General features: G+C 47.1%; 1 protein-coding gene across 2 annotated transcripts in view; it reads right to left on the bottom strand.

Annotated features, from left to right (window-relative positions):
• TRAPPC9 (trafficking protein particle complex subunit 9) overlaps nucleotides 1–19,559 on the bottom strand; it is a 1,110,831-nt gene that overhangs the window by 504,478 nt on the left and 586,794 nt on the right. For both annotated transcript variants that reach the window (XM_063921220.1, XM_063921221.1), the window contains exon 21: nucleotides 12,161–12,252. In XM_063921220.1, the coding sequence (XP_063777290.1) occupies nucleotides 12,161–12,252 (92 nt within the window). The remainder of the gene's footprint in view (nucleotides 1–12,160; nucleotides 12,253–19,559) is intronic.

Here is a 19,559-nt window from a genome sequence, read left to right as displayed (position 1 = left end):
CCACTGCCGAGTCCATAACCCTCTCCTGGCATAAATGGACATTGCACTAATTTTGGATGCCAGCCGGCAAATATCCCTCTGTGCATCCCTCATGTATAAAAGTGCGTCTTTTATATGCTCTACGGTTAGCAATATAGTGTCCCTGTCTAGGGTATCTATATTTTCTGACAGGGAATCTGACCATGCAGCTGCAGCACTGCACATCCATGCTGAAGCAATAGCTGGTCTCAGTATAACACCTGTGTGTGTATATATAGATTTCAGGATAGCCTCCTGCTTTCTATCAGCAGATTCCTTCAGGGCGGCCGTATCCGGAGACGGTAGTGCCACCTTCTTTGACAAGCGTGTGAGCGCTTTATCCACTCTAGGGGATGTTTCCCAACGTGACCTATCCTCTGGCGGGAAAGGGTACGCCATTAGTAACCTCTTAGAAATTACCAGCTTCTTATCAGGGGAAGCCCACGCTTCTTCACACACTTCATTTAACTCCTCAGATGGAGGAAAAGCAACTGGTAGTTTTTTCTCTCCAAACATAATACCCTTTTTTGTGGTACCGGGGGTAACATCAGAAATGTGCAACACATTTTTCATTGCCTCAATCATGTAACGTGTGGCCCTACTGGAAGTTACATTAGTCTCATCGTCGTCGACACTGGAGTCAGTATCCGTGTCGACCTCTGTGTCTGCCATCTGAGGTAGCGGGCGTTTTAGAGCCCCTGATGGCTTTTGAGACGCCTGGGCAGGCACAGGCTGAAAAGCCGGCTATCCACATTAGGTATGTCGTCAAACCTTTTATGCAAGGAGTCGACACTGTCGCGTAATTCCTTCCACAGCACCATCCACTCAGGTGTCGACCCCGCAGGGGGTGACATCACATTTACAGGCATCTGCTCCGCCTCCACATAAGCCTCCTCATCAAACGTGTCGACACAGCCGTACCGACACACCGCAAACACACAGGGAATGCTCTGACAGAGGACAGGACCCCACAAAGCCCTTTGGTGAGACAAAGAGAGAGTATGCCAGCACACACCAGAGCGCTATATAACACAGGGATCCCACTATAAATGAGTGTTTTCCCTTATAGCTGCTTTTTTTATATATCTATATATATATATATCCTGCGCCTAAATTTAGTAACCCCCCTCTCTTTTTTACCCTTCTGTAGTTTTCAGACTGCAGGGGAGAGCCAGGGAGCTTCCTTCCAGCGGAGCTGTGAGGGAAAAATGGCGCCAGTGTGCTGAGGGAGATGGCCCCGCCCCTTTTCCGGCGGACTTCTCCCGCTTTTTCTGGAATACTGGCAGGGGTATTTTTACATCTATATAGCCTCTAGGACTATATATGATGTAGATTTGCCAGCCAAGGTGTCATATATTGCTGCTCAGGGCGCCCCCCCCCCCCCCCCCCCCCCCCCCCCCCCCCCCCCCCAGAGCCCTGCACCCATCAGTGACCGGAGTGTGAGGTGTACATGAGGAGCAATGGCGCACAGCTGCAGTGCTGTGCGCTACCTTAGTGAAGACCGAAATCTTCTGCCGCCGATTTTCCGGACCTCTTCATGCTTCTGGCTCTGTAAGGGGGACGGCGGCGCGGCTCCGGGAACGAACACCAAGGTCGGGTCCTGCGGTCGATCCCTCTGGAGCTAATGGTGTCCAGTAGCCTAAGAAGCCCAAACTACCACCTGTTAGGTAGGTTCGCTTCTTCTCCCCTTAGTCCCTCGCTGCAGTGAGTCTGTTGCCAGCAGATCTCACTGTAAAATAAAAAACCTAAATATACTTTCTTTCTAGGAGCTCAGGAGAGCCCCTAGTGTGCATCCAGCTCAGCCGGGCACAAGATTCTAACTGAAGTCTGGAGGAGGGTCATAGTGGGAGGAGCCAGTGCACACCAGTTAGACCTAAAGCTTTCTTTATAGTTGTGCCCAGTCTCCTGCGGAGCCGCTATTCCCCATGGTCCTTACGGAGTCCCAGCATCCATTTAGGACGTCAGAGAAAATACACTCCCCGGTGGGCGGCGACTATGCGTTTGCACGGCTGCTAAAAACTGCTAGCGAGCAATCAACTTGGAATGACCCCCATAATCTGCCCCATGGTCACAAACTTAACACAACGTCAGTTCTGATGAACTTCTCACACATTGGCACATGTTACTGCCCATTACCCACTTCCGCTGATACGCAGTATTCCTGGCACGGTGCTCCAGTAATAGGTAGGTGTGAAACCACCAAGCTTGGTGTTTTGGTTTAACAGTAATTGTATAGACAGAGGCGTTCTCATACACCTAGTCACAATACGCCACGTGGAGTGAGGCAGCCGTGCCGAGCGATGTAGAACCTTTTTTGACAGAACGTGCATCTTAATCACAATGCAATGCGACAAAACTGCTTCATGAGACTGCACAGATTAATGTGACATGCGACACTTGTACGTCTGTCTGTGACTGAGTCTGTATACGACGTACAACTAAACTTGGCATGAGAGAAAAAAAGAGCCACAGCCAATGCATCGTAGCACTTTGTATATAGATTCAGACCAAGAACTCACAAGGAATCAGTGACATCACTGAGGTGTGAGGCACCTTATGCCTCCGTGATGTCACTATTTCCTGGCAAATTGATGGGACACCAATGGATCCTCCTACATCTGTGTATTCCTGTACCGAGTGGCCAGACACTTCTAGCTGGAGACTGGCCTGTCCACATCCCCCCCTATCAGTCACAGGGCGCAGGTTAGACGTTGTTCTGCAGTGTGAATATTGGCTCAGTACAGCTGTGTGTCACACACCCACATGTCTTGTACAGTCTCCTGTAAGAGGTAGGTATATCAGGCATACTTCCCAGGAAGACTCCCTGGGATAGTGGGTGATCTCGTGGGTCTGATACCGGGGCAGATGGGTGCAGCACAGTGATTATATCTAAGCACAGGTCCCTATCACTTTTGTAACCTGGCCCCATTATCTAGCTGTTTTATAATATAATATGGAACATAAAGAAAAATCAGCTGGCTACATCTGTATATAGTTTATATGTGTCAATATATGTAAAGGTTTTGGTGCTCATATATAGTTGGTATAGGTGAACATAAATCCATATTATGACATGTAGTACACACCTCTTCACTGTCACTGATGGTTTCACTCATCGATGGCCGTCCCTGTTAGGTCTGTGAATGACCCGCGGGCAAATCACAGACCAGGGGCGGGGCTTCATGGGTGCTGGGGGTGGAGCTATGCTCCGTGTCCCAGTATGTTTAGAAAAAAATACATTTGTTTAGGCTAAGCCATCGATGGAGAGAAACCATCTGGTTTTCTCCCATTGACGGCAAAACTATTCGACATCGTCCATAAACCATCGATGATTAGGAATCATTGATGGACATCCTTGTTCAAAAGACCTTGTATGGAGAATGCGTTAGCCTTGAGGGCTTGTCCCATAAATACAATGAAAGCAATATTCTATAGCAGGGATGTGAGAGGAAGGACACAAGTGCCACTCAGCATAGAGATTACAGTCACAACATGCGTCCGCTCTCTTCTTCCAGTGTCCAGGAGGAAGGATATACTGCAGGGATTATATGTATTATACCAGTCTGTAGCTTCAGCAACGTTGTGTCCCCCATTATCAGTCTCCACCCTCTTATTTACTGACAGATGCTCCCTAACTCAGGTACAACCAGAGGAACGTGGTAAGGAGGGCGTCCCGGGATTGGCTTTTACCTAGGTGGCTGCCCCCTCGCCCCGCACATATAACTCACCATATACCGGGGGCGGGCGGGAGGGGAACACCGTGTGAACGCTGCTGGCGTCTCCCAGCAGCAGCTAACAGCGTAGCGTGACCTCTCACGCTGCGCTGGGGACCTGGAAGCAGGAAGCCGGGCAGCGTTTGAGCGTCCTGTGGACGCTCAACGCTGATCCCTCAATCCTCGGGATTGGAGCTTCCAATCCCGGGATTGAATCCCGGCCATTTTTGGGCCTAAATCCCGGGATCCCGCCGATCCCGATCCCGGGATTGGCCACCATAGCCTATCACATAAGGCCAACGTTTCGGGGCCCGTAGCCCCTTTGTCACGCCCTGACAAAGGGGCTATGGGCCCTGAAACGTTGGCCATGTGTGATAGATAGATAGATAGATAGATAGATAGATAGATAGATGGATAGATACATATATATATATATATATATATATATATATATATACAGTATATAAAAATTAATTTTGCTTAGTGCACATTCTGTCTTATTATCATATTGTTTTCAAAATGTGATGTCATATTTCATAGACAAAGTACTACTTCAATGCTTATGAGGTGTTCATCAAGACGTGTTGAAATGGAGACACTGGGGGTGGCGCAGTTACCACCATGCAGCATGGCCAGACATGGGTAATTATGGCTACACTGCAGGTACACCAGCTGCCAGTACATTACTCCCTCTCACACACCCCACTAAATAGCAGCCTATCAGCCTGCTAATGACCCCACAGAGGTTATAGAGATCAGTGACCTCCAACCGCAGGACCTGGAAGTATCTCAGTTTCACCATTACCGACCCCTGGGGCATTCTGTACACATATGATGGTGGGATAAATCGGGCAGGGATCCTTGAGGGATAAAGAGAACAGTCTGTGCAGCTGCTGTGTTGGGCCAAGGAATGAAAAGTCAATTACAAAAGTAACTACGTAATTACAATACACAAGGGTCTAGATAAATAATATCTGAAATAAACCTAATTCCCTGTAATGCAGAATCTCTGCTTATTACACTCTGTCGGCTCCAGCTGACAGGTATCATTATCATCGTCCTACCCCAGGTTACCGTATTGCCCCGAGATGTGGCGTCGCACAGCCCGGCTAACCCTCTCCTCTGACTGGCACTCCAAGTAACGGGATTTCCCTTCATGCCTCTACTGGTTCCAGCCAGGGGCATTTATACACAGCATACTTATTATTCATAATAGCTTTATAATGGAGATCAGCGTTACACACTGCTGATAAGAATATAATCGTCAGGACAACCATTAGGACGGCGTTAGCGGCGGATTGTAAGACGCATGGAGTATCGGCCAGATCTCCCATTATCTGCAACGCCCGTCGCTGAATTACAGTATCGGCCAGATCTCCCATTATCTGCAACGCCCGTCGCTGAATTACAGATGTAACTACACTATGTAATAGATGTATAAGGGTTACAGCTGGGATCCTAAAGTATCCATAATAGCATGTTCTACCAAGACTCCTAAAGCGACACTTCCCAGTAATACGCCCTGCATTGTGTATCTGGCAATAAGATACTCCAAATACAGGTACTGTGACCCTACTGAGGTCTGCAGCCATAGGTCGTCCACCTACGGTCTCAGCGGCGTTATAGGGATTATAAAGTTCCCAATTTTCCTTTAAAAAACAAAAAGACATTTTTGGGAAATTATTTAAAATTATCTGTGTAATATCAATCTCAGTCACCGATGTCCGGATAAGCCGATATGTCTACTCCAGCTGTCCAACATATCAGATTTATCCTGTAAGGGAACCAAGCATTCCTATGGAGGGTGGTACTTCTCTATCAGACATCACTTTGTAGCTACAGCTAGTACAGTATGACTGGCCTGCAGTCTTCTAGCTAACGGAAACTCCTGTACAGGCTGCAGATTCATACACAAGGCAATATCTTGGTGATAACACAAACACACAGTATTGTATAAATATTGCATACGGTACAATGTACTAAAACTATTACTGAGATGGAGTTACTATTTCTTAAGTTTACAAACACATGGAGAACTTACTAGTATGACATCATTATACCATCTGATGCGATCACATAGTTACCTGACCTCACAGCGTAATATATATGGACAGTCCCAACATAAGATAAAGAACTGCTGGGAATTGTGGTGATGTTGGTAGTTGGATAATAAGGAACTGACAGCACAATATAATACTACAAATTTATCTCACATGATGAAAGGAACCTCCAGAAACACATGGGCTTCTTGGAAACAAAATCAGCAACACACATCAGTAAAACTTAAAGTGTCTGTAGCGGAGTGCCACAAAGATTCCCAATTCCCCAGATGTAATGCATAATACCTGTTTACCATATACAGCAAAGACAGAACAAATGAAACATAATTCTTATAATAATGAAAACCCCAGGAGCTACCTGATTCCTGCCACAGTGAGTGTTACCAAACAAAATCCCTACAAGTATTTACCCAACGTGCACATTTTACACAGAAAGCACCAATCTGCCACAATTATTTCTATTTTCAATTCGACAGCATACACTGTATTTATCTTACAATACACAGAACATGCATGAACACATTTTTACCTACTAAAAATATCTGAATCAATGTTACTTATAGGGCTTTATTTTAACAGCTATTTTACTTTGTATAGTTTTAGAACATTACAGCCTCAATAAACAAAGGATCATGGGATGAGACCAGGGGACCTAGGCTGGTGGGACGAGACCAGAGGAAAAAGGCTGGTGAGACGAGACCAGATTCTGGTGGGATGAGAATAGCGAGGACAGAGGCTGGTGGGATGAGACAAGAGGACAGAGGCTGGTGAGACAAGACCAGAGGACAGAGGCTGATGGATGAGAATAGCGTGGACAGAGGCTGAATGGATGAGACCAGAGGACAGATGCTGGTGGGACAAGACCAGAGGCTGGTGGGATGAGAATAGAGAAGACAGAGGCTGGTGGGATGATAATAGAGAAGACAGAGGCTGGTGGTACAAGACCAGAGGACAGAGGCTGGTGGTACAAGACCAGAGGACAGAGGCTGGTGAGACGAGACCAGAGGACAGAGGCTGGTGAGACGAGACCAGAGGACAGAGGCTGGTGAGACGAGACCAGAGGACAGAGGCTGGTGAGACAAGACCAGAGGACAGAGGCTGGTGAGACGAGACCAGAGGACAGAGGCTGGTGAGACAAGACCAGAGGACAGAGGCTGGTGAGACAAGACCAGAGGACAGAGGCTGATGGATGAGAATAGAGAGGACAGAGGCTGAAGGGAGAAGACCAGAGGCTGGTGAGAGGAGACCAGGTTCTGATGGGATGAGAATACTGAGGACAGAGGCTAGTGGGATGAGACCATTGGACAGATGCTGGTGGGGACAAGACCAGAGGCTGGTGGGATGAGAATAGCGAGGACAGAGGCTGGTGGGATAAGAATAGAGAAGACAGAGGCTGGTGGTACAAGACCAGAGGACAGAGGCTGGTGAGACGAGACCAGATACTGGTGTGATGAGAATAGAGAGAGCAGAGGCTGGTGTGATGAGAATAGAGAGAGCAGAGGCTGGTGTGATGAGAATAGAGAGAGCAGAGGCTGGTGTGATGAGAATAGCGAGGGCAGGGGCTGGTGGGATGAGAATAGCGAGGACAGAGGCTGGTGGGATGAGAACAGAGGCTGGTGGGATGAGAATAGCGAGAATAGAGGCTGGTGGGATGAGAATAGCAAGGACAAAGGCTGGTGGGATGAGATTAGACGGGGCAGGAGGAGGTGTGATGAGAACAGAGAAGGCAGAGACTGGTGGGGTGATATTAGAGAATAGAGGCTGGTGGGATGAGAGTAGAGAGGACAGAGGCTGGTGGGATGAGAATAGAGGGGGCAGGAGGAGGTGCAATGAGAATAGAAGGGGCAGGAGGAGGTGCAATGAGAATAGAAGGGGCAGGAGGAGGTGCAATGAGAATAGAGAAGGCAGAGACTGGTGGGGTGATATTAGAGAATAGAGGCTGGTGGGGTGATATTAGAGAATAAAGGCTGGTGGGATGAGAGTAGAGAGGACAGAGGCTGGTGGGATGAGAGTAGAGAGGACAGAGGCTGGTGGGATGAGAATAAAGGGGGCAGGAGGAGGTGGGGTGAGAATAGAGGAGGGAGGAGGTGGGGTGAGAATAGAGGAGGCAGGAGGAGGTGCGATGAGAACAGAGAAGGCAGAAACTGGTGGGGTGATATTAGAGTATAGAGGCTGGTTCGATGAGAGTAGAGAGGACAGAGATTGGAGGGATGATACAAAATGACACAGGCTGGTGGGATGAAATGAGAGGACAAAAACTAGTGGGATAACACAAGAGTGTAGGAACTGGTGGAATGACATGAGAGGGCAGAGGCTGGTGGGGTGATACTAGAGCACAGAGGCTGGTGGGATGATATGAGGGGACAGAGGCTGGTGGGATGACAATAGAATGGTCAGAGGCTGGTGGGATGACAATAGAACGGTCAGAGGCTGGTGGGATGACACGAGAACAGTGGCTGGTGGAATGATATAAGAGGGCAGAGGCTGGTGGGGTGATACTAGAGCACAGAGGCTGGTGGGATAAGAATACATAGGGTAGAGGCTGTTGGGATGATATGAGAGGACAGCGGCTGTTGGGATGATATGAGAGGGCAGAGGCTGTTGGGATGATATGAGAGGGCAGAGGCTGGTGGGATGATATGAGAGGACAGAGGCTGGTGGGATGACACGAGAGAACAGTGGCTGGTGGGATGATATGAGAGGGCAGAGGCTGGTGAGGTAATATTAGGGAACAGATGGTGGTGAGGTGATATTAGGGAACAGATGGTGGTGAGGTGATGATACTAGGGAACAGATGGTGGTGAGGTGATGATACTAGGGAACAGATGGTGGTGAGGTGATGATACTAGGGAACAGATGGTGGTGAGGTGATGATACTAGGGAACAGATGGTGGTGAGGTGATGATACTAGGGAACAGATGGTGGTGAGGTGATGATACTAGGGAACAGATGGTGGTGAGGTGATGATACTAGGGAACAGATGGTGGTGAGGTGATGATACTAGGGAACAGATGGTAGTGAGGTGATGATACTAGGGAACAGATGGTGGTGAGGTGATATTAGGGAACAGATGGTGGTGAGGTGATGATACTAGGGAACAGATGGTGGTGAGGTGATGATATTAGGGAACAGATGGTGGTGAGGTGATGATATTAGGGAACAGATGGTGGTGAGGTGATGATATTAGGGAACAGATGGTGGTGAGGTGATATTAGGGAACAGATGGTGGTGAGGTAATGATACTAGGGAACAGATGGTGGTGAGGTGATGATATTAGGGAACAGATGGTGGTGAGGTGATATTAGGGAACAGATGGTGGTGAGGTGATGATACTAGGGAACAGATGGTGGTGAGGTGATGATACTAGGGAACAGATGGTGGTGAGGTGATGATACTAGGGAACAGACGGTGGTGAGGTGATGATACTAGGGAACAGATGGTGGTGAGGCGATGATACTAGGGAACAGATGGTGGTGAGGTGATGATACTAGGGAACAGATGGTGGTGAGGTGATGATACTAGGGAACAGATGGTGGTGAGGTGATGATACTAGGGAACAGATGGTGGTGAGGTGATGATATTAGGGAACAGATGGTGGTGAGGTGATATTAGGGAACAGATGGTGGTGAGGTGATGATACTAGGGAACAGATGGTGGTGAGGTGATGATACTAGGGAACAGATGGTGGTGAGGTGATGATATTAGGGAACAGATGGTGGTGAGGTAATGATACTAGGGAACAGATGGTGGTGAGGTGATGATACTAGGGAACAGATGGTGGTGAGGTGATGATACTAGGGAACAGATGGTGGTGAGGCGATGATACTAGGGAACAGATGGTGGTGAGGTGATGATACTAGGGAACAGATGGTGGTGAGGTGATACTAGGGAACAGATGGTGGTGAGGTGATGATATTAGGGAACAGATGGTGGTGAGGTGATATTAGGGAACAGATGGTGGTGAGGTAATGATACTAGGGAACAGATGGTGGTGAGGTGATGATATTAGGGAACAGATGGTGGTGAGGTGATATTAGGGAACAGATGGTGGTGAGGTGATGATACTAGGGAACAGATGGTGGTGAGGTGATGATACTAGGGAACAGATGGTGGTGAGGTGATGATACTAGGGAACACATGGTGGTGAGGTGATGATACTAGGGAACAGATGGTGGTGAGGTGATGATACTAGGGAACAGATGGTGGTGAGGTGATGATACTAGGGAACAGATGGTGGTGAGGTGATGATACTAGGGAACAGATGGTGGTGAGGTGATGATACTAGGGAACAGATGGTGGTGAGGTGATGATACTAGGGAACAGATGGTAGTGAGGTGATGATACTAGGGAACAGATGGTGGTGAGGTGATATTAGGGAACAGATGGTGGTGAGGTGATGATACTAGGGAACAGATGGTGGTGAGGTGATGATATTAGGGAACAGATGGTGGTGAGGTGATGATATTAGGGAACAGATGGTGGTGAGGTGATGATATTAGGGAACAGATGGTGGTGAGGTGATGATATTAGGGAACAGATGGTGGTGAGGTGATATTAGGGAACAGATGGTGGTGAGGTAATGATACTAGGGAACAGATGGTGGTGAGGTGATGATATTAGGGAACAGATGGTGGTGAGGTGATATTAGGGAACAGATGGTGGTGAGGTGATGATACTAGGGAACAGATGGTGGTGAGGTGATGATACTAGGGAACAGATGGTGGTGAGGTGATGATACTAGGGAACAGATGGTGGTGAGGTGATGATACTAGGGAACAGATGGTGGTGAGGCGATGATACTAGGGAACAGATGGTGGTGAGGTGATGATACTAGGGAACAGATGGTGGTGAGGTGATGATACTAGGGAACAGATGGTGGTGAGGTGATGATACTAGGGAACAGATGGTGGTGAGGTGATGATATTAGGGAACAGATGGTGGTGAGGTGATACTAGGGAACAGATGGTGGTGAGGTGATGATACTAGGGAACAGATGGTGGTGAGGTGATGATACTAGGGAACAGATGGTGGTGAGGTGATGATACTAGGGAACAGATGGTGGTGAGGCGATGATACTAGGGAACAGATGGTAGTGAGGTGATGATACTAGGGAACAGATGGTGGTGAGGTGATGATACTAGGGAACAGATGGTGGTGAGGTGATGATACTAGGGAACAGATGGTGGTGAGGTGATGATACTAGGGAACAGATGGTGGTGAGGCGATGATACTAGGGAACAGATGGTGGTGAGGTGATGATACTAGGGAACAGATGGTGGTGAGGTGATGATACTAGGGAACAGATGGTGGTGAGGTGATGATACTAGGGAACAGATGGTGGTGAGGTGATGATATTAGGGAACAGATGGTGGTGAGGTAATGATACTAGGGAACAGATGGTGGTGAGGTGATGATACTAGGGAACAGATGGTGGTGAGGTGATGATACTAGGGAACAGATGGTGGTGAGGCGATGATACTAGGGAACAGATGGTGGTGAGGTGATGATACTAGGGAACAGATGGTGGTGAGGTGATACTAGGGAACAGATGGTGGTGAGGTGATGATACTAGGGAACAGATGGTGGTGAGGTGATGATACTAGGGAACAGATGGTGGTGAGGCGATGATACTAGGGAACAGATGGTGGTGAGGTGATGATACTAGGGAACAGATGGTGGTGAGGTGATGATACTAGGGAACAGATGGTGGTGAGGTGATGATACTAGGGAACAGATGGTGGTGAGGTGATGATACTAGGGAACAGATGGTGGTGAGGTGATGATACTAGGGAACAGATGGTGGTGAGGTGATACTAGGGAACAGATGGTGGTGAGGTGATGATATTAGGGAACAGATGGTGGTGAGGTGATGATACTAGGGAACAGATGGTGGTGAGGTGATGATACTAGGGAACAGATGGTGGTGAGGTGATGATACTAGGGAACAGATGGTGGTGAGGTGATGATACTAGGGAACAGATGGTGGTGAGGTGATACTAGGGAACAGATGGTGGTGAGGTGATGATACTAGGGCACAGATGGTGGTGAGGTGATGATACTAGGGCACAGATGGTGGTGAGGTGATACTAGGGAACAGATGGTGGTGAGGTGATGATACTAGGGAACAGATGGTGGTGAGGTGATGATACTAGGGAACAGATGGTGGTGAGGTGATGATACTAGGGAACAGATGGTGGTGAGGTGATGATACTAGGGAACAGATGGTGGTGAGGTGATGATACTAGGGCACAGAGGTTGGTGGGCTGAGAATAGAGAAGGCATACGCAGTACTGCTGTGACATAAACACAGTTGGTGTGACAATAAAAGACACAATAATGATGGGTCTCTACCATGCAGACTTCACTTACCCCACTGGAGAGGAGCCAACTGCAGGTGTTCCAGGACAAGCTGATTTAACACTCCCTCCACGCTGGCCTCTCCGATGCGCTTCACAGATGGGTGCCAAGAAGTTAAGGGGACAACAGATAAGCATCCGAGTCATTTTTCATGGCAAACTTTAAAACCAACACAGTGCCACACATAGCATATTTTATAACATAGTTATAATCTAAACTTACACAAATCATGCTGTAACAGAGCAGACGGCACACAATTGATCCTGTTATATACTACAGGAAATAACGCAACGTAACTAATAAATGTCAGTATCTGACCAATGTCTGTCATATAAACCAGTGCAGACTCCGGGTGTCCCATGAAACGTGGTGATCACAGTATGATAAATGATCACTTACAGCGTTGTGCAGGTACAGTACTGTACTTCTGCTTATTCCACAAGCCCAGCGATGGAGAAGGACGGTGTACGGAGTTACTGCAGAATAACGTGGGTGCAAGGAGCCTAAGACCCCTCCAATGGAAGTAATACAGTGGGAGCTGATATGAGAAAGTATTTATATTCCCATCCCAAGATAAATGTGGGTACTAGGAACAGCAAGAGTGCGGCTGTTGCTCTGTATGTACTGCGGAATAAGCTGCTCTCCACAGGTTGGGTATGAGACTTTATATGGCCTGGTGATCGCTACGGAATCTCGGTTCCCAGCATACACATGTGTCCCTTGTTACTGTGGCTTCGGAGAGCCAGGTCCTGTGCGAGGCAAAGGTGATATAACCCATCACAGATACAGATGGGTCCATGTTTATCTTGACCTTTAATAGGATTAACGGAGACTGGGCAGTCGGACTTAATCCCCTGCTGTAATTACTTAATCCCCTGATGTATTGTTCTCTCTGTATTGTACTGCAGCTGAGAACAATAGATGAGGGGTTTATGTTAATAAACCATGGTGTGCCTAGGTGCAGCAAACTAGCCAAGATAACCGTGGACCCATCTTTATTGCACCAAATGGACACATGCCTTACTACTGATGTGCCCTCATACACTGTGACTTCCTCTGTGCCAAACAGCGACTCTCGAGGCATCAGGTCCCAGGCGCCTCAGTGTCTCCCTCCAAACTGTGCATCTTCCTCCCATGAATAAATCCCCAGGGAGGGACACTACATCGCCAGCTTACGCTGATACATATGGTGTGCGACATTTGTATATCTGTGCGCAACTGAGTCTGTCTCTGTATAATAAGGGCCGCACTTTCTGCAGCGTCCGATCGGTAATCCCCCCCATATTTGTTCAGGCAGCAGAAGATACTGTACCTGCAACCCACCCATTTCTTTATAGAACACACAGCGCCCAACACAACTATAACATAACGACAACTCATCACCCTTGTCGCTTGCACAACGTGAAGTCATAACATAAGAATGATTGTATAAAATGTTTCATGCTGTAACATACAGTAATAACGAGGGGAGCATCTATAATTCCCCCTGGGGTGGGGGGAGGGGGCTGTGGTGTTAGCAGAGCCCCCACTAGATCCCATATGAGAGACAGCTGGTATTACAGAGCAATCGTTAGACGTATGCCGCACACTTACAGTAATGTGTGACAGAAGCCCCGGTTATCCTTATAGTATCCACTTTCAGACCAGCTGCCAATTAGCTAGGCCTCCTAAGAGTATGTATATATGAGCGGTATAATTGTGAGTATACGACGGACATCCGATTTGTGTCTTATAGGTAGGTTCTGAGTTGGGAGCAAAGTAACTTTGCACCTGGAACAACCCGTATATTAGTTTTGCCTGCAGGGTAAATAACGTCTGCTTCTGCATGTAGCCCAGAGGTGCTGGCAGCTTTGCTCTTACACTGCAATTTAGATTTTTGGACACGCCCCGCCCAAAACTCCCCCTGCACATTGGGCCTGGTGCCGAAGTGGTTGGAGGTGCTATCACTGCTGCTTACATAGAAGCAGCAGAGACAGCACTAATACGGTAATGCAGCTGGTGGCGTCACGCTTCCTGCTGCATTACTAATCCTAACTGCGTCACAGGACAACGTATCGGATCATCCCCACACCACTGGCCCGCTCCAAGATCCAAGGGTAGCGCAAGCCGGCCGCCGCAGGGGCTACCAAGAGGCCAAGAAATCTCTGTGGAGATGATGGCCATAGCAACCAATCAGATTCCAGCTATTATCTCCTAGAAGGTGCAACATAAATGATAAGTAGAATGTTATTGGTTGCTATGGTCAACATCTTCACCTCTATAAATCAGCAGTTTAGTAAATATACCCAAAACAGCCCCAATTTTCCCAGGACAGCAGTGATGTGCGGACCCGGAACCATGTGGGACTTGCATGGATGTAGTAGAGGGCACTGGAGTGTGGACAGATGTGGGACTTGCATGGATGTAATAGAGGGCACTGGAGTGTGGACAGGTGTGGGACTTGCATGGATGTAGTAGAGGGCACTGGAGTGTGGACAGGTGTGGGACTTGCATGGATGTAGTAGAGGGCACTGGAGTGTGGACAGATGTGGGACTTGCATGGATGTAATAGAGGGCACTGGAGTGAGGACAGATCAGGAAGGCGCTCATTCTGTCCCAAATGCGATGAGAGGTGTAATATTTCCCTGCACTGTGAGACGTAACTGGGGGGAGAACCGGTGTGATCTGCTGGCTGTTGTCAGTACAGAGCTGCAGAGTCTTCCTCATTCACGTAGCAGCAGACAAACACATAAAAGATAGAGAGGTACCTAGTCAAATGGTGGTGGTAGGGGATTCTATCATCAGGAAGGCAGATAGGGCAATCTGCTACCGGGACCGTGATCGCCGTACAGTCTGTTGTCTCCCGGGTGCTCGGGTACGGCACATCGCGGACCGGGTAGATAGATTGTTGGGAGGGGCTGGCAAAGACCCGGCGGTCTTGGTGCACGTTGGCACCAATGACAAAGTTAGCGGAAGGTGGGATGTCCTTAAGAAAGACTATAGGGACTTAGGAAAGAAACTGAAGGCAAGGACATCTAAGGTAATATTCTCGGAATTATTACCCGTGCCACGCGCTAGTCCAGGGAGGCAGAGGGAGATTAGGGAGGTAAATGTGTGGCTTAGGGATTGGTGCAGGAAAGAGGGGTTTGTGTTCCTGGAACACTGGGCGGACTTCTCAGTCAGGCGCCATCTCTTTTGTCGTGACGGATTGCACCTGACTGAGGAGGGGGCAGCGGTGCTGGGGGGAAGGATGGTTAGAAGGTTGGAGGAGATTTTAAACTAGGAGCCTGGGGGGAGGGTTTAGCTAAAAACTACGGGTCATGCAGTGAGAATAGTGGGGATGGCGGTAGTAAACGAAATGGGGGAGAAGTTGGGGGGAGGGTAAGAGCAGGCAGTAAGGTTACTAACATGGGTACTAAAAGGGATTTTACCAAAGCACTAACCAATGACGATTACAGGTCATCCTTGCCACATAAGGTGAAAGATGTCCCTAATGCAAGGGAAAATACTTATCTTAGTTGTATGTATGTAAACGCCAGAAGCATTACTGGTAAAAAGGGTGAACTAGAAATACTTGCAGCAAGCAAACAGTATGATATTATAGGCATTACTGAAACTTGGTGGGATGAATCTCATGATTGGACAGTCAATCTAGAGGGCTATACACTGTTTAGGAGAGACAGACTAAATAAAAAGGGTGGAGGGGTGTGTCTGTACGTAAAGCCGTTTTTAAAACCTAATATATGGGAAGATACTCAGGAGGGGACTGTAGACACTGTTGAGACATTATGGGTAGAAATTGCATGCGGGGAAAAAGGAACAAAAAAGTTAGTATTGGGTGTATGCTATAGGCCGCCTGGTATCAACGCATCTGATGATGAATTGTTACTAAAGCAAATTGAAAAAGCAGCAGGAGTAGGAGACATAGTAGTGATGGGAGATTTTAACTATCCAGAGATAAACTGGAAAAACGATTCATGTGATACTGCTAGGGGCAGTATGTTTTTAAACACACTAAATGATAACTACCTAGTCCAACTAATTGAGGAACCAACTAGGTACAATGCAATCTTAGACCTGGTATTAACAAACAATCAGGATTTGGTATCGGGTATTATAGTAGGGGAACCCATAGGAAACAGCGACCATAATATGGTCACATTCAATATCAGTTTCTACAAACAGCCCTATACTGGCTCAACTAGGACTTTAAACTTTAGCAAAGCAAATTTTGAAATGATGAGGGTATTTTTCAGGGATATTGAATGGGAAGGTTTGTTTTTAGGAAAAAATACTACGGAGAAATGGGAGGTACTAAAATTCCTGCTAGCTAAAAATACACTCAAATATATTCCTATGAGTAGCAAAAAAGGGAATAAAAATCATAAACCGATGTGGCTTAACAAAAAGATTAAGGAACTTATGGGCAAGAAAAAGCGAGCATTTAAAAAATACAAATCTGACGGGGAAGCAGAGTCATTTCAGCACTATAAGGAATGTAACAAAAATTGCAAAAAGAAAATAAGAGCGGCTAAAGTAGAAACTGAAAAACTAGTAGCAAAGGAAAGCAAAGCGAATCCCAAAAAATTCTTTAAATACATCAATAGCAAGAGATTAAAAAAGGAGAGTATAGGCCCTTTGAAAGACAAGTTGGGAGTCTTAAGCAAAAATGATAATGACATAGCGGACACACTAAATGAGTTTTTTTCAACAGTATTCACTAGAGAGGACCCAATTCAGGGACTGACACACAATCTCAATAAGGACAATATCACACTGATAGGTACTTATTTAAGCGAGGAAGTAGTCTGTGACCGATTAAAACATTTAAAGATTAATAAATCACCAGGGCCCGATGGTATTCATCCAAGGGTTCTAATGGAGCTTCACTCTGAACTGGCAAAACCGCTATCTTTGATCTTTGAGGATTCAGTTATATCAGGTATGGTTCCCAAAGACTGGCGTATAGCGGAAGTAGTGCCTATATTCAAAAAGGGAAGTAAAGCTGAACCAGGTAATTATAGACCAGTTAGTCTTACATCTATAGTGGGGAAAGTATTGGAAGGTATTCTAAGAGATAGTATTCAGAAGTTCCTTGAAACCAATAAGGTCATTAAAAGGAATCAACATGGGTTTATGAAGGACAGATCCTGTCAAACCAACTTACTTGGCTTTTATGAAACAGTAAGCGCAAACCTAGATCAGGGTAAAGACGTGGCTGTAATCTTTTTAGACTTTGCCAAAGCGTTTGATACTGTACCACACATGAGACTTATATACAAGCTACAAGAATCAGGGCTAGGAAGCATAATATGCACTTGGGTCAAAAACTGGTTAGATAATAGGAAGCAGCGCGTTGTTGGTAATGGATCTTTTTCAACTTGGACTGAAGTGCTAAGTGGTGTGCCGCAAGGCTCAGTATTAGGACCGCTATTGTTCAATATTTTCATTAACGACCTAACAGAAGGTCTAGAGAGCATGGTGTCAATTTTTGCAGATGATACCAAATTGTGTAAGGCTATAAATACAGAGGAGGATGCCGAGTCTCTTCAGAACGACTTAATTAAATTAGAACCATGGGCAGCCAAATGGAGAATGCGCTTCAACACAGACAAGTGTAAGGTAATGCACTGTGGTAACAAGAACAAAAATTACACCTACCTACTAAATGGGGTAAAACTAGGGGATTCTGTACTGGAAAAGGACTTAGGTGTACTCATAGATAGCAAGCTAAGCAGTAGTACCCAAAGTAGGACTGCAGCAAAGAAGGCTAATAAGATATTAGCATGCATAAAACGGGGTATTGATGCTAGGGACGAGAGTATTATACTCCCGTTATATAAATCACTAGTGAGGCCACACCTTGAATACTGTGTACAGTTCTGGGCACCGTACTACAAAAAGGATATCCTGGAGCTTGAAAAGGTACAGAGGAGGGCGACCAAACTAATTAAAGGCATGGAAACGATGGAATACAAGGAAAGGCTTGAAAGACTAGGCATGTTTACATTGGAAAAGCGGAGACTAAGAGGGGATATGATCAACATCTACAAATATATAAGGGGACAATACACAGAGCTTGCGCGGGACCTGTTTTTGGTTAGATCAACACCGAGGACTCGTGGACACTCGCTCAGGTTAGAGGAGAGGAGATTCCGCACAATACGGCGTAAAGGCTTTTTCACGGTAAGGACAATACGTGTTTGGAATTCCCTGCCCGAGGGAGTTGTAATGGCGGAATCTGTCAACACCTTTAAGAATGGGTTAGATAAATTCCTAATGGATAAGGATATCCAGGGGTATGGTGCATAGTCATGCATTATAGTTACTATAAATAGGGATAAAATGCAATGGCTGACAGCAGCATCAGTCAGAAACTTTAGTCAAATCATCATGCATAGGACACCACAAATAGGTTGAACTCGATGGACAATTGTCTTTTTTCAACCTCAGATACTATGTTACTATGTTACATCATTAAGGCCGACTGTCTGAGGAGACACTTCACCGGTGCAGAAAGCAGCCCATCCCGGAATCATCACTGAGGAATACACAGGGGCTTATTCTCCCTCCCATCTCTCTAACAGCAAGCCACCCATCCCAGTCTCATCACTGCGGAATACACAGGGGCTTATTCTCCCTCTCCTCCTCTCTAACAGCAAGCCGCCCATCCCAGTCTCATCACTGAGGAATACACAGGGGCTTATTCTCCCTCTCCTTCTCTCTAACAGCAAGCCGCCCATCCCAGTCTCATCACTGAGGAATACACAGGGGCTTATTCTCCCTCTCCTTCTCTCTAACAGCAAGCCGCCCATCCCAGTCTCATCACTGCGGAATACACAGGGGCTTATTCTCCCTCTCCTTCTCTCTAACAGCAAGCCACCCATCCCAGTCTCATCACTGCGGAATACACAGGGGCTTATTCTCCCTCTCCTTCTCTCTAACAGCAAGCAGCCCATCCCAGTCTCATCACTGAGGAATACACAGGGGCTTATTCTCCCTCTCCTTCTCTCTAACAGCAAGCCGCCCATCCCAGTCTCATCACTGCGGAATACACAGGGGCTTATTCTCCCTCTCCTCCTCTCTAACAGCAAGCCACCCATCCCAGTCTCATCACTGCGGAATACACAGGGGCTTATTCTCCCTCTCCTCCTCTCTAACAGCAAGCCGCCCATCCCAGTCTCATCACTGAGGAATACACAGGGGCTTATTCTCCCTCTCCTTCTCTCTAACAGCAAGCCGCCCATCCCAGTCTCATCACTGAGGAATACACAGGGGCTTATTCTCCCTCTCCTTCTCTCTAACAGCAAGCCGCCCATCCCAGTCTCATCACTGAGGAATACACAGGGGCTTATTCTCCCTCTCCTCCTCTCTAACAGCAAGCCACCCATCCCAGTCTCATCAGTGCGGAATACACAGGGGCTTATTCTCC

Source organism: Pseudophryne corroboree, chromosome 5 (genome assembly GCF_028390025.1).
Source record: "Pseudophryne corroboree isolate aPseCor3 chromosome 5, aPseCor3.hap2, whole genome shotgun sequence".
Taxonomy (NCBI): Eukaryota; Metazoa; Chordata; class Amphibia; order Anura; family Myobatrachidae; genus Pseudophryne; species Pseudophryne corroboree.
This window is presented reverse-complemented; position numbering and strand designations above follow the sequence as displayed.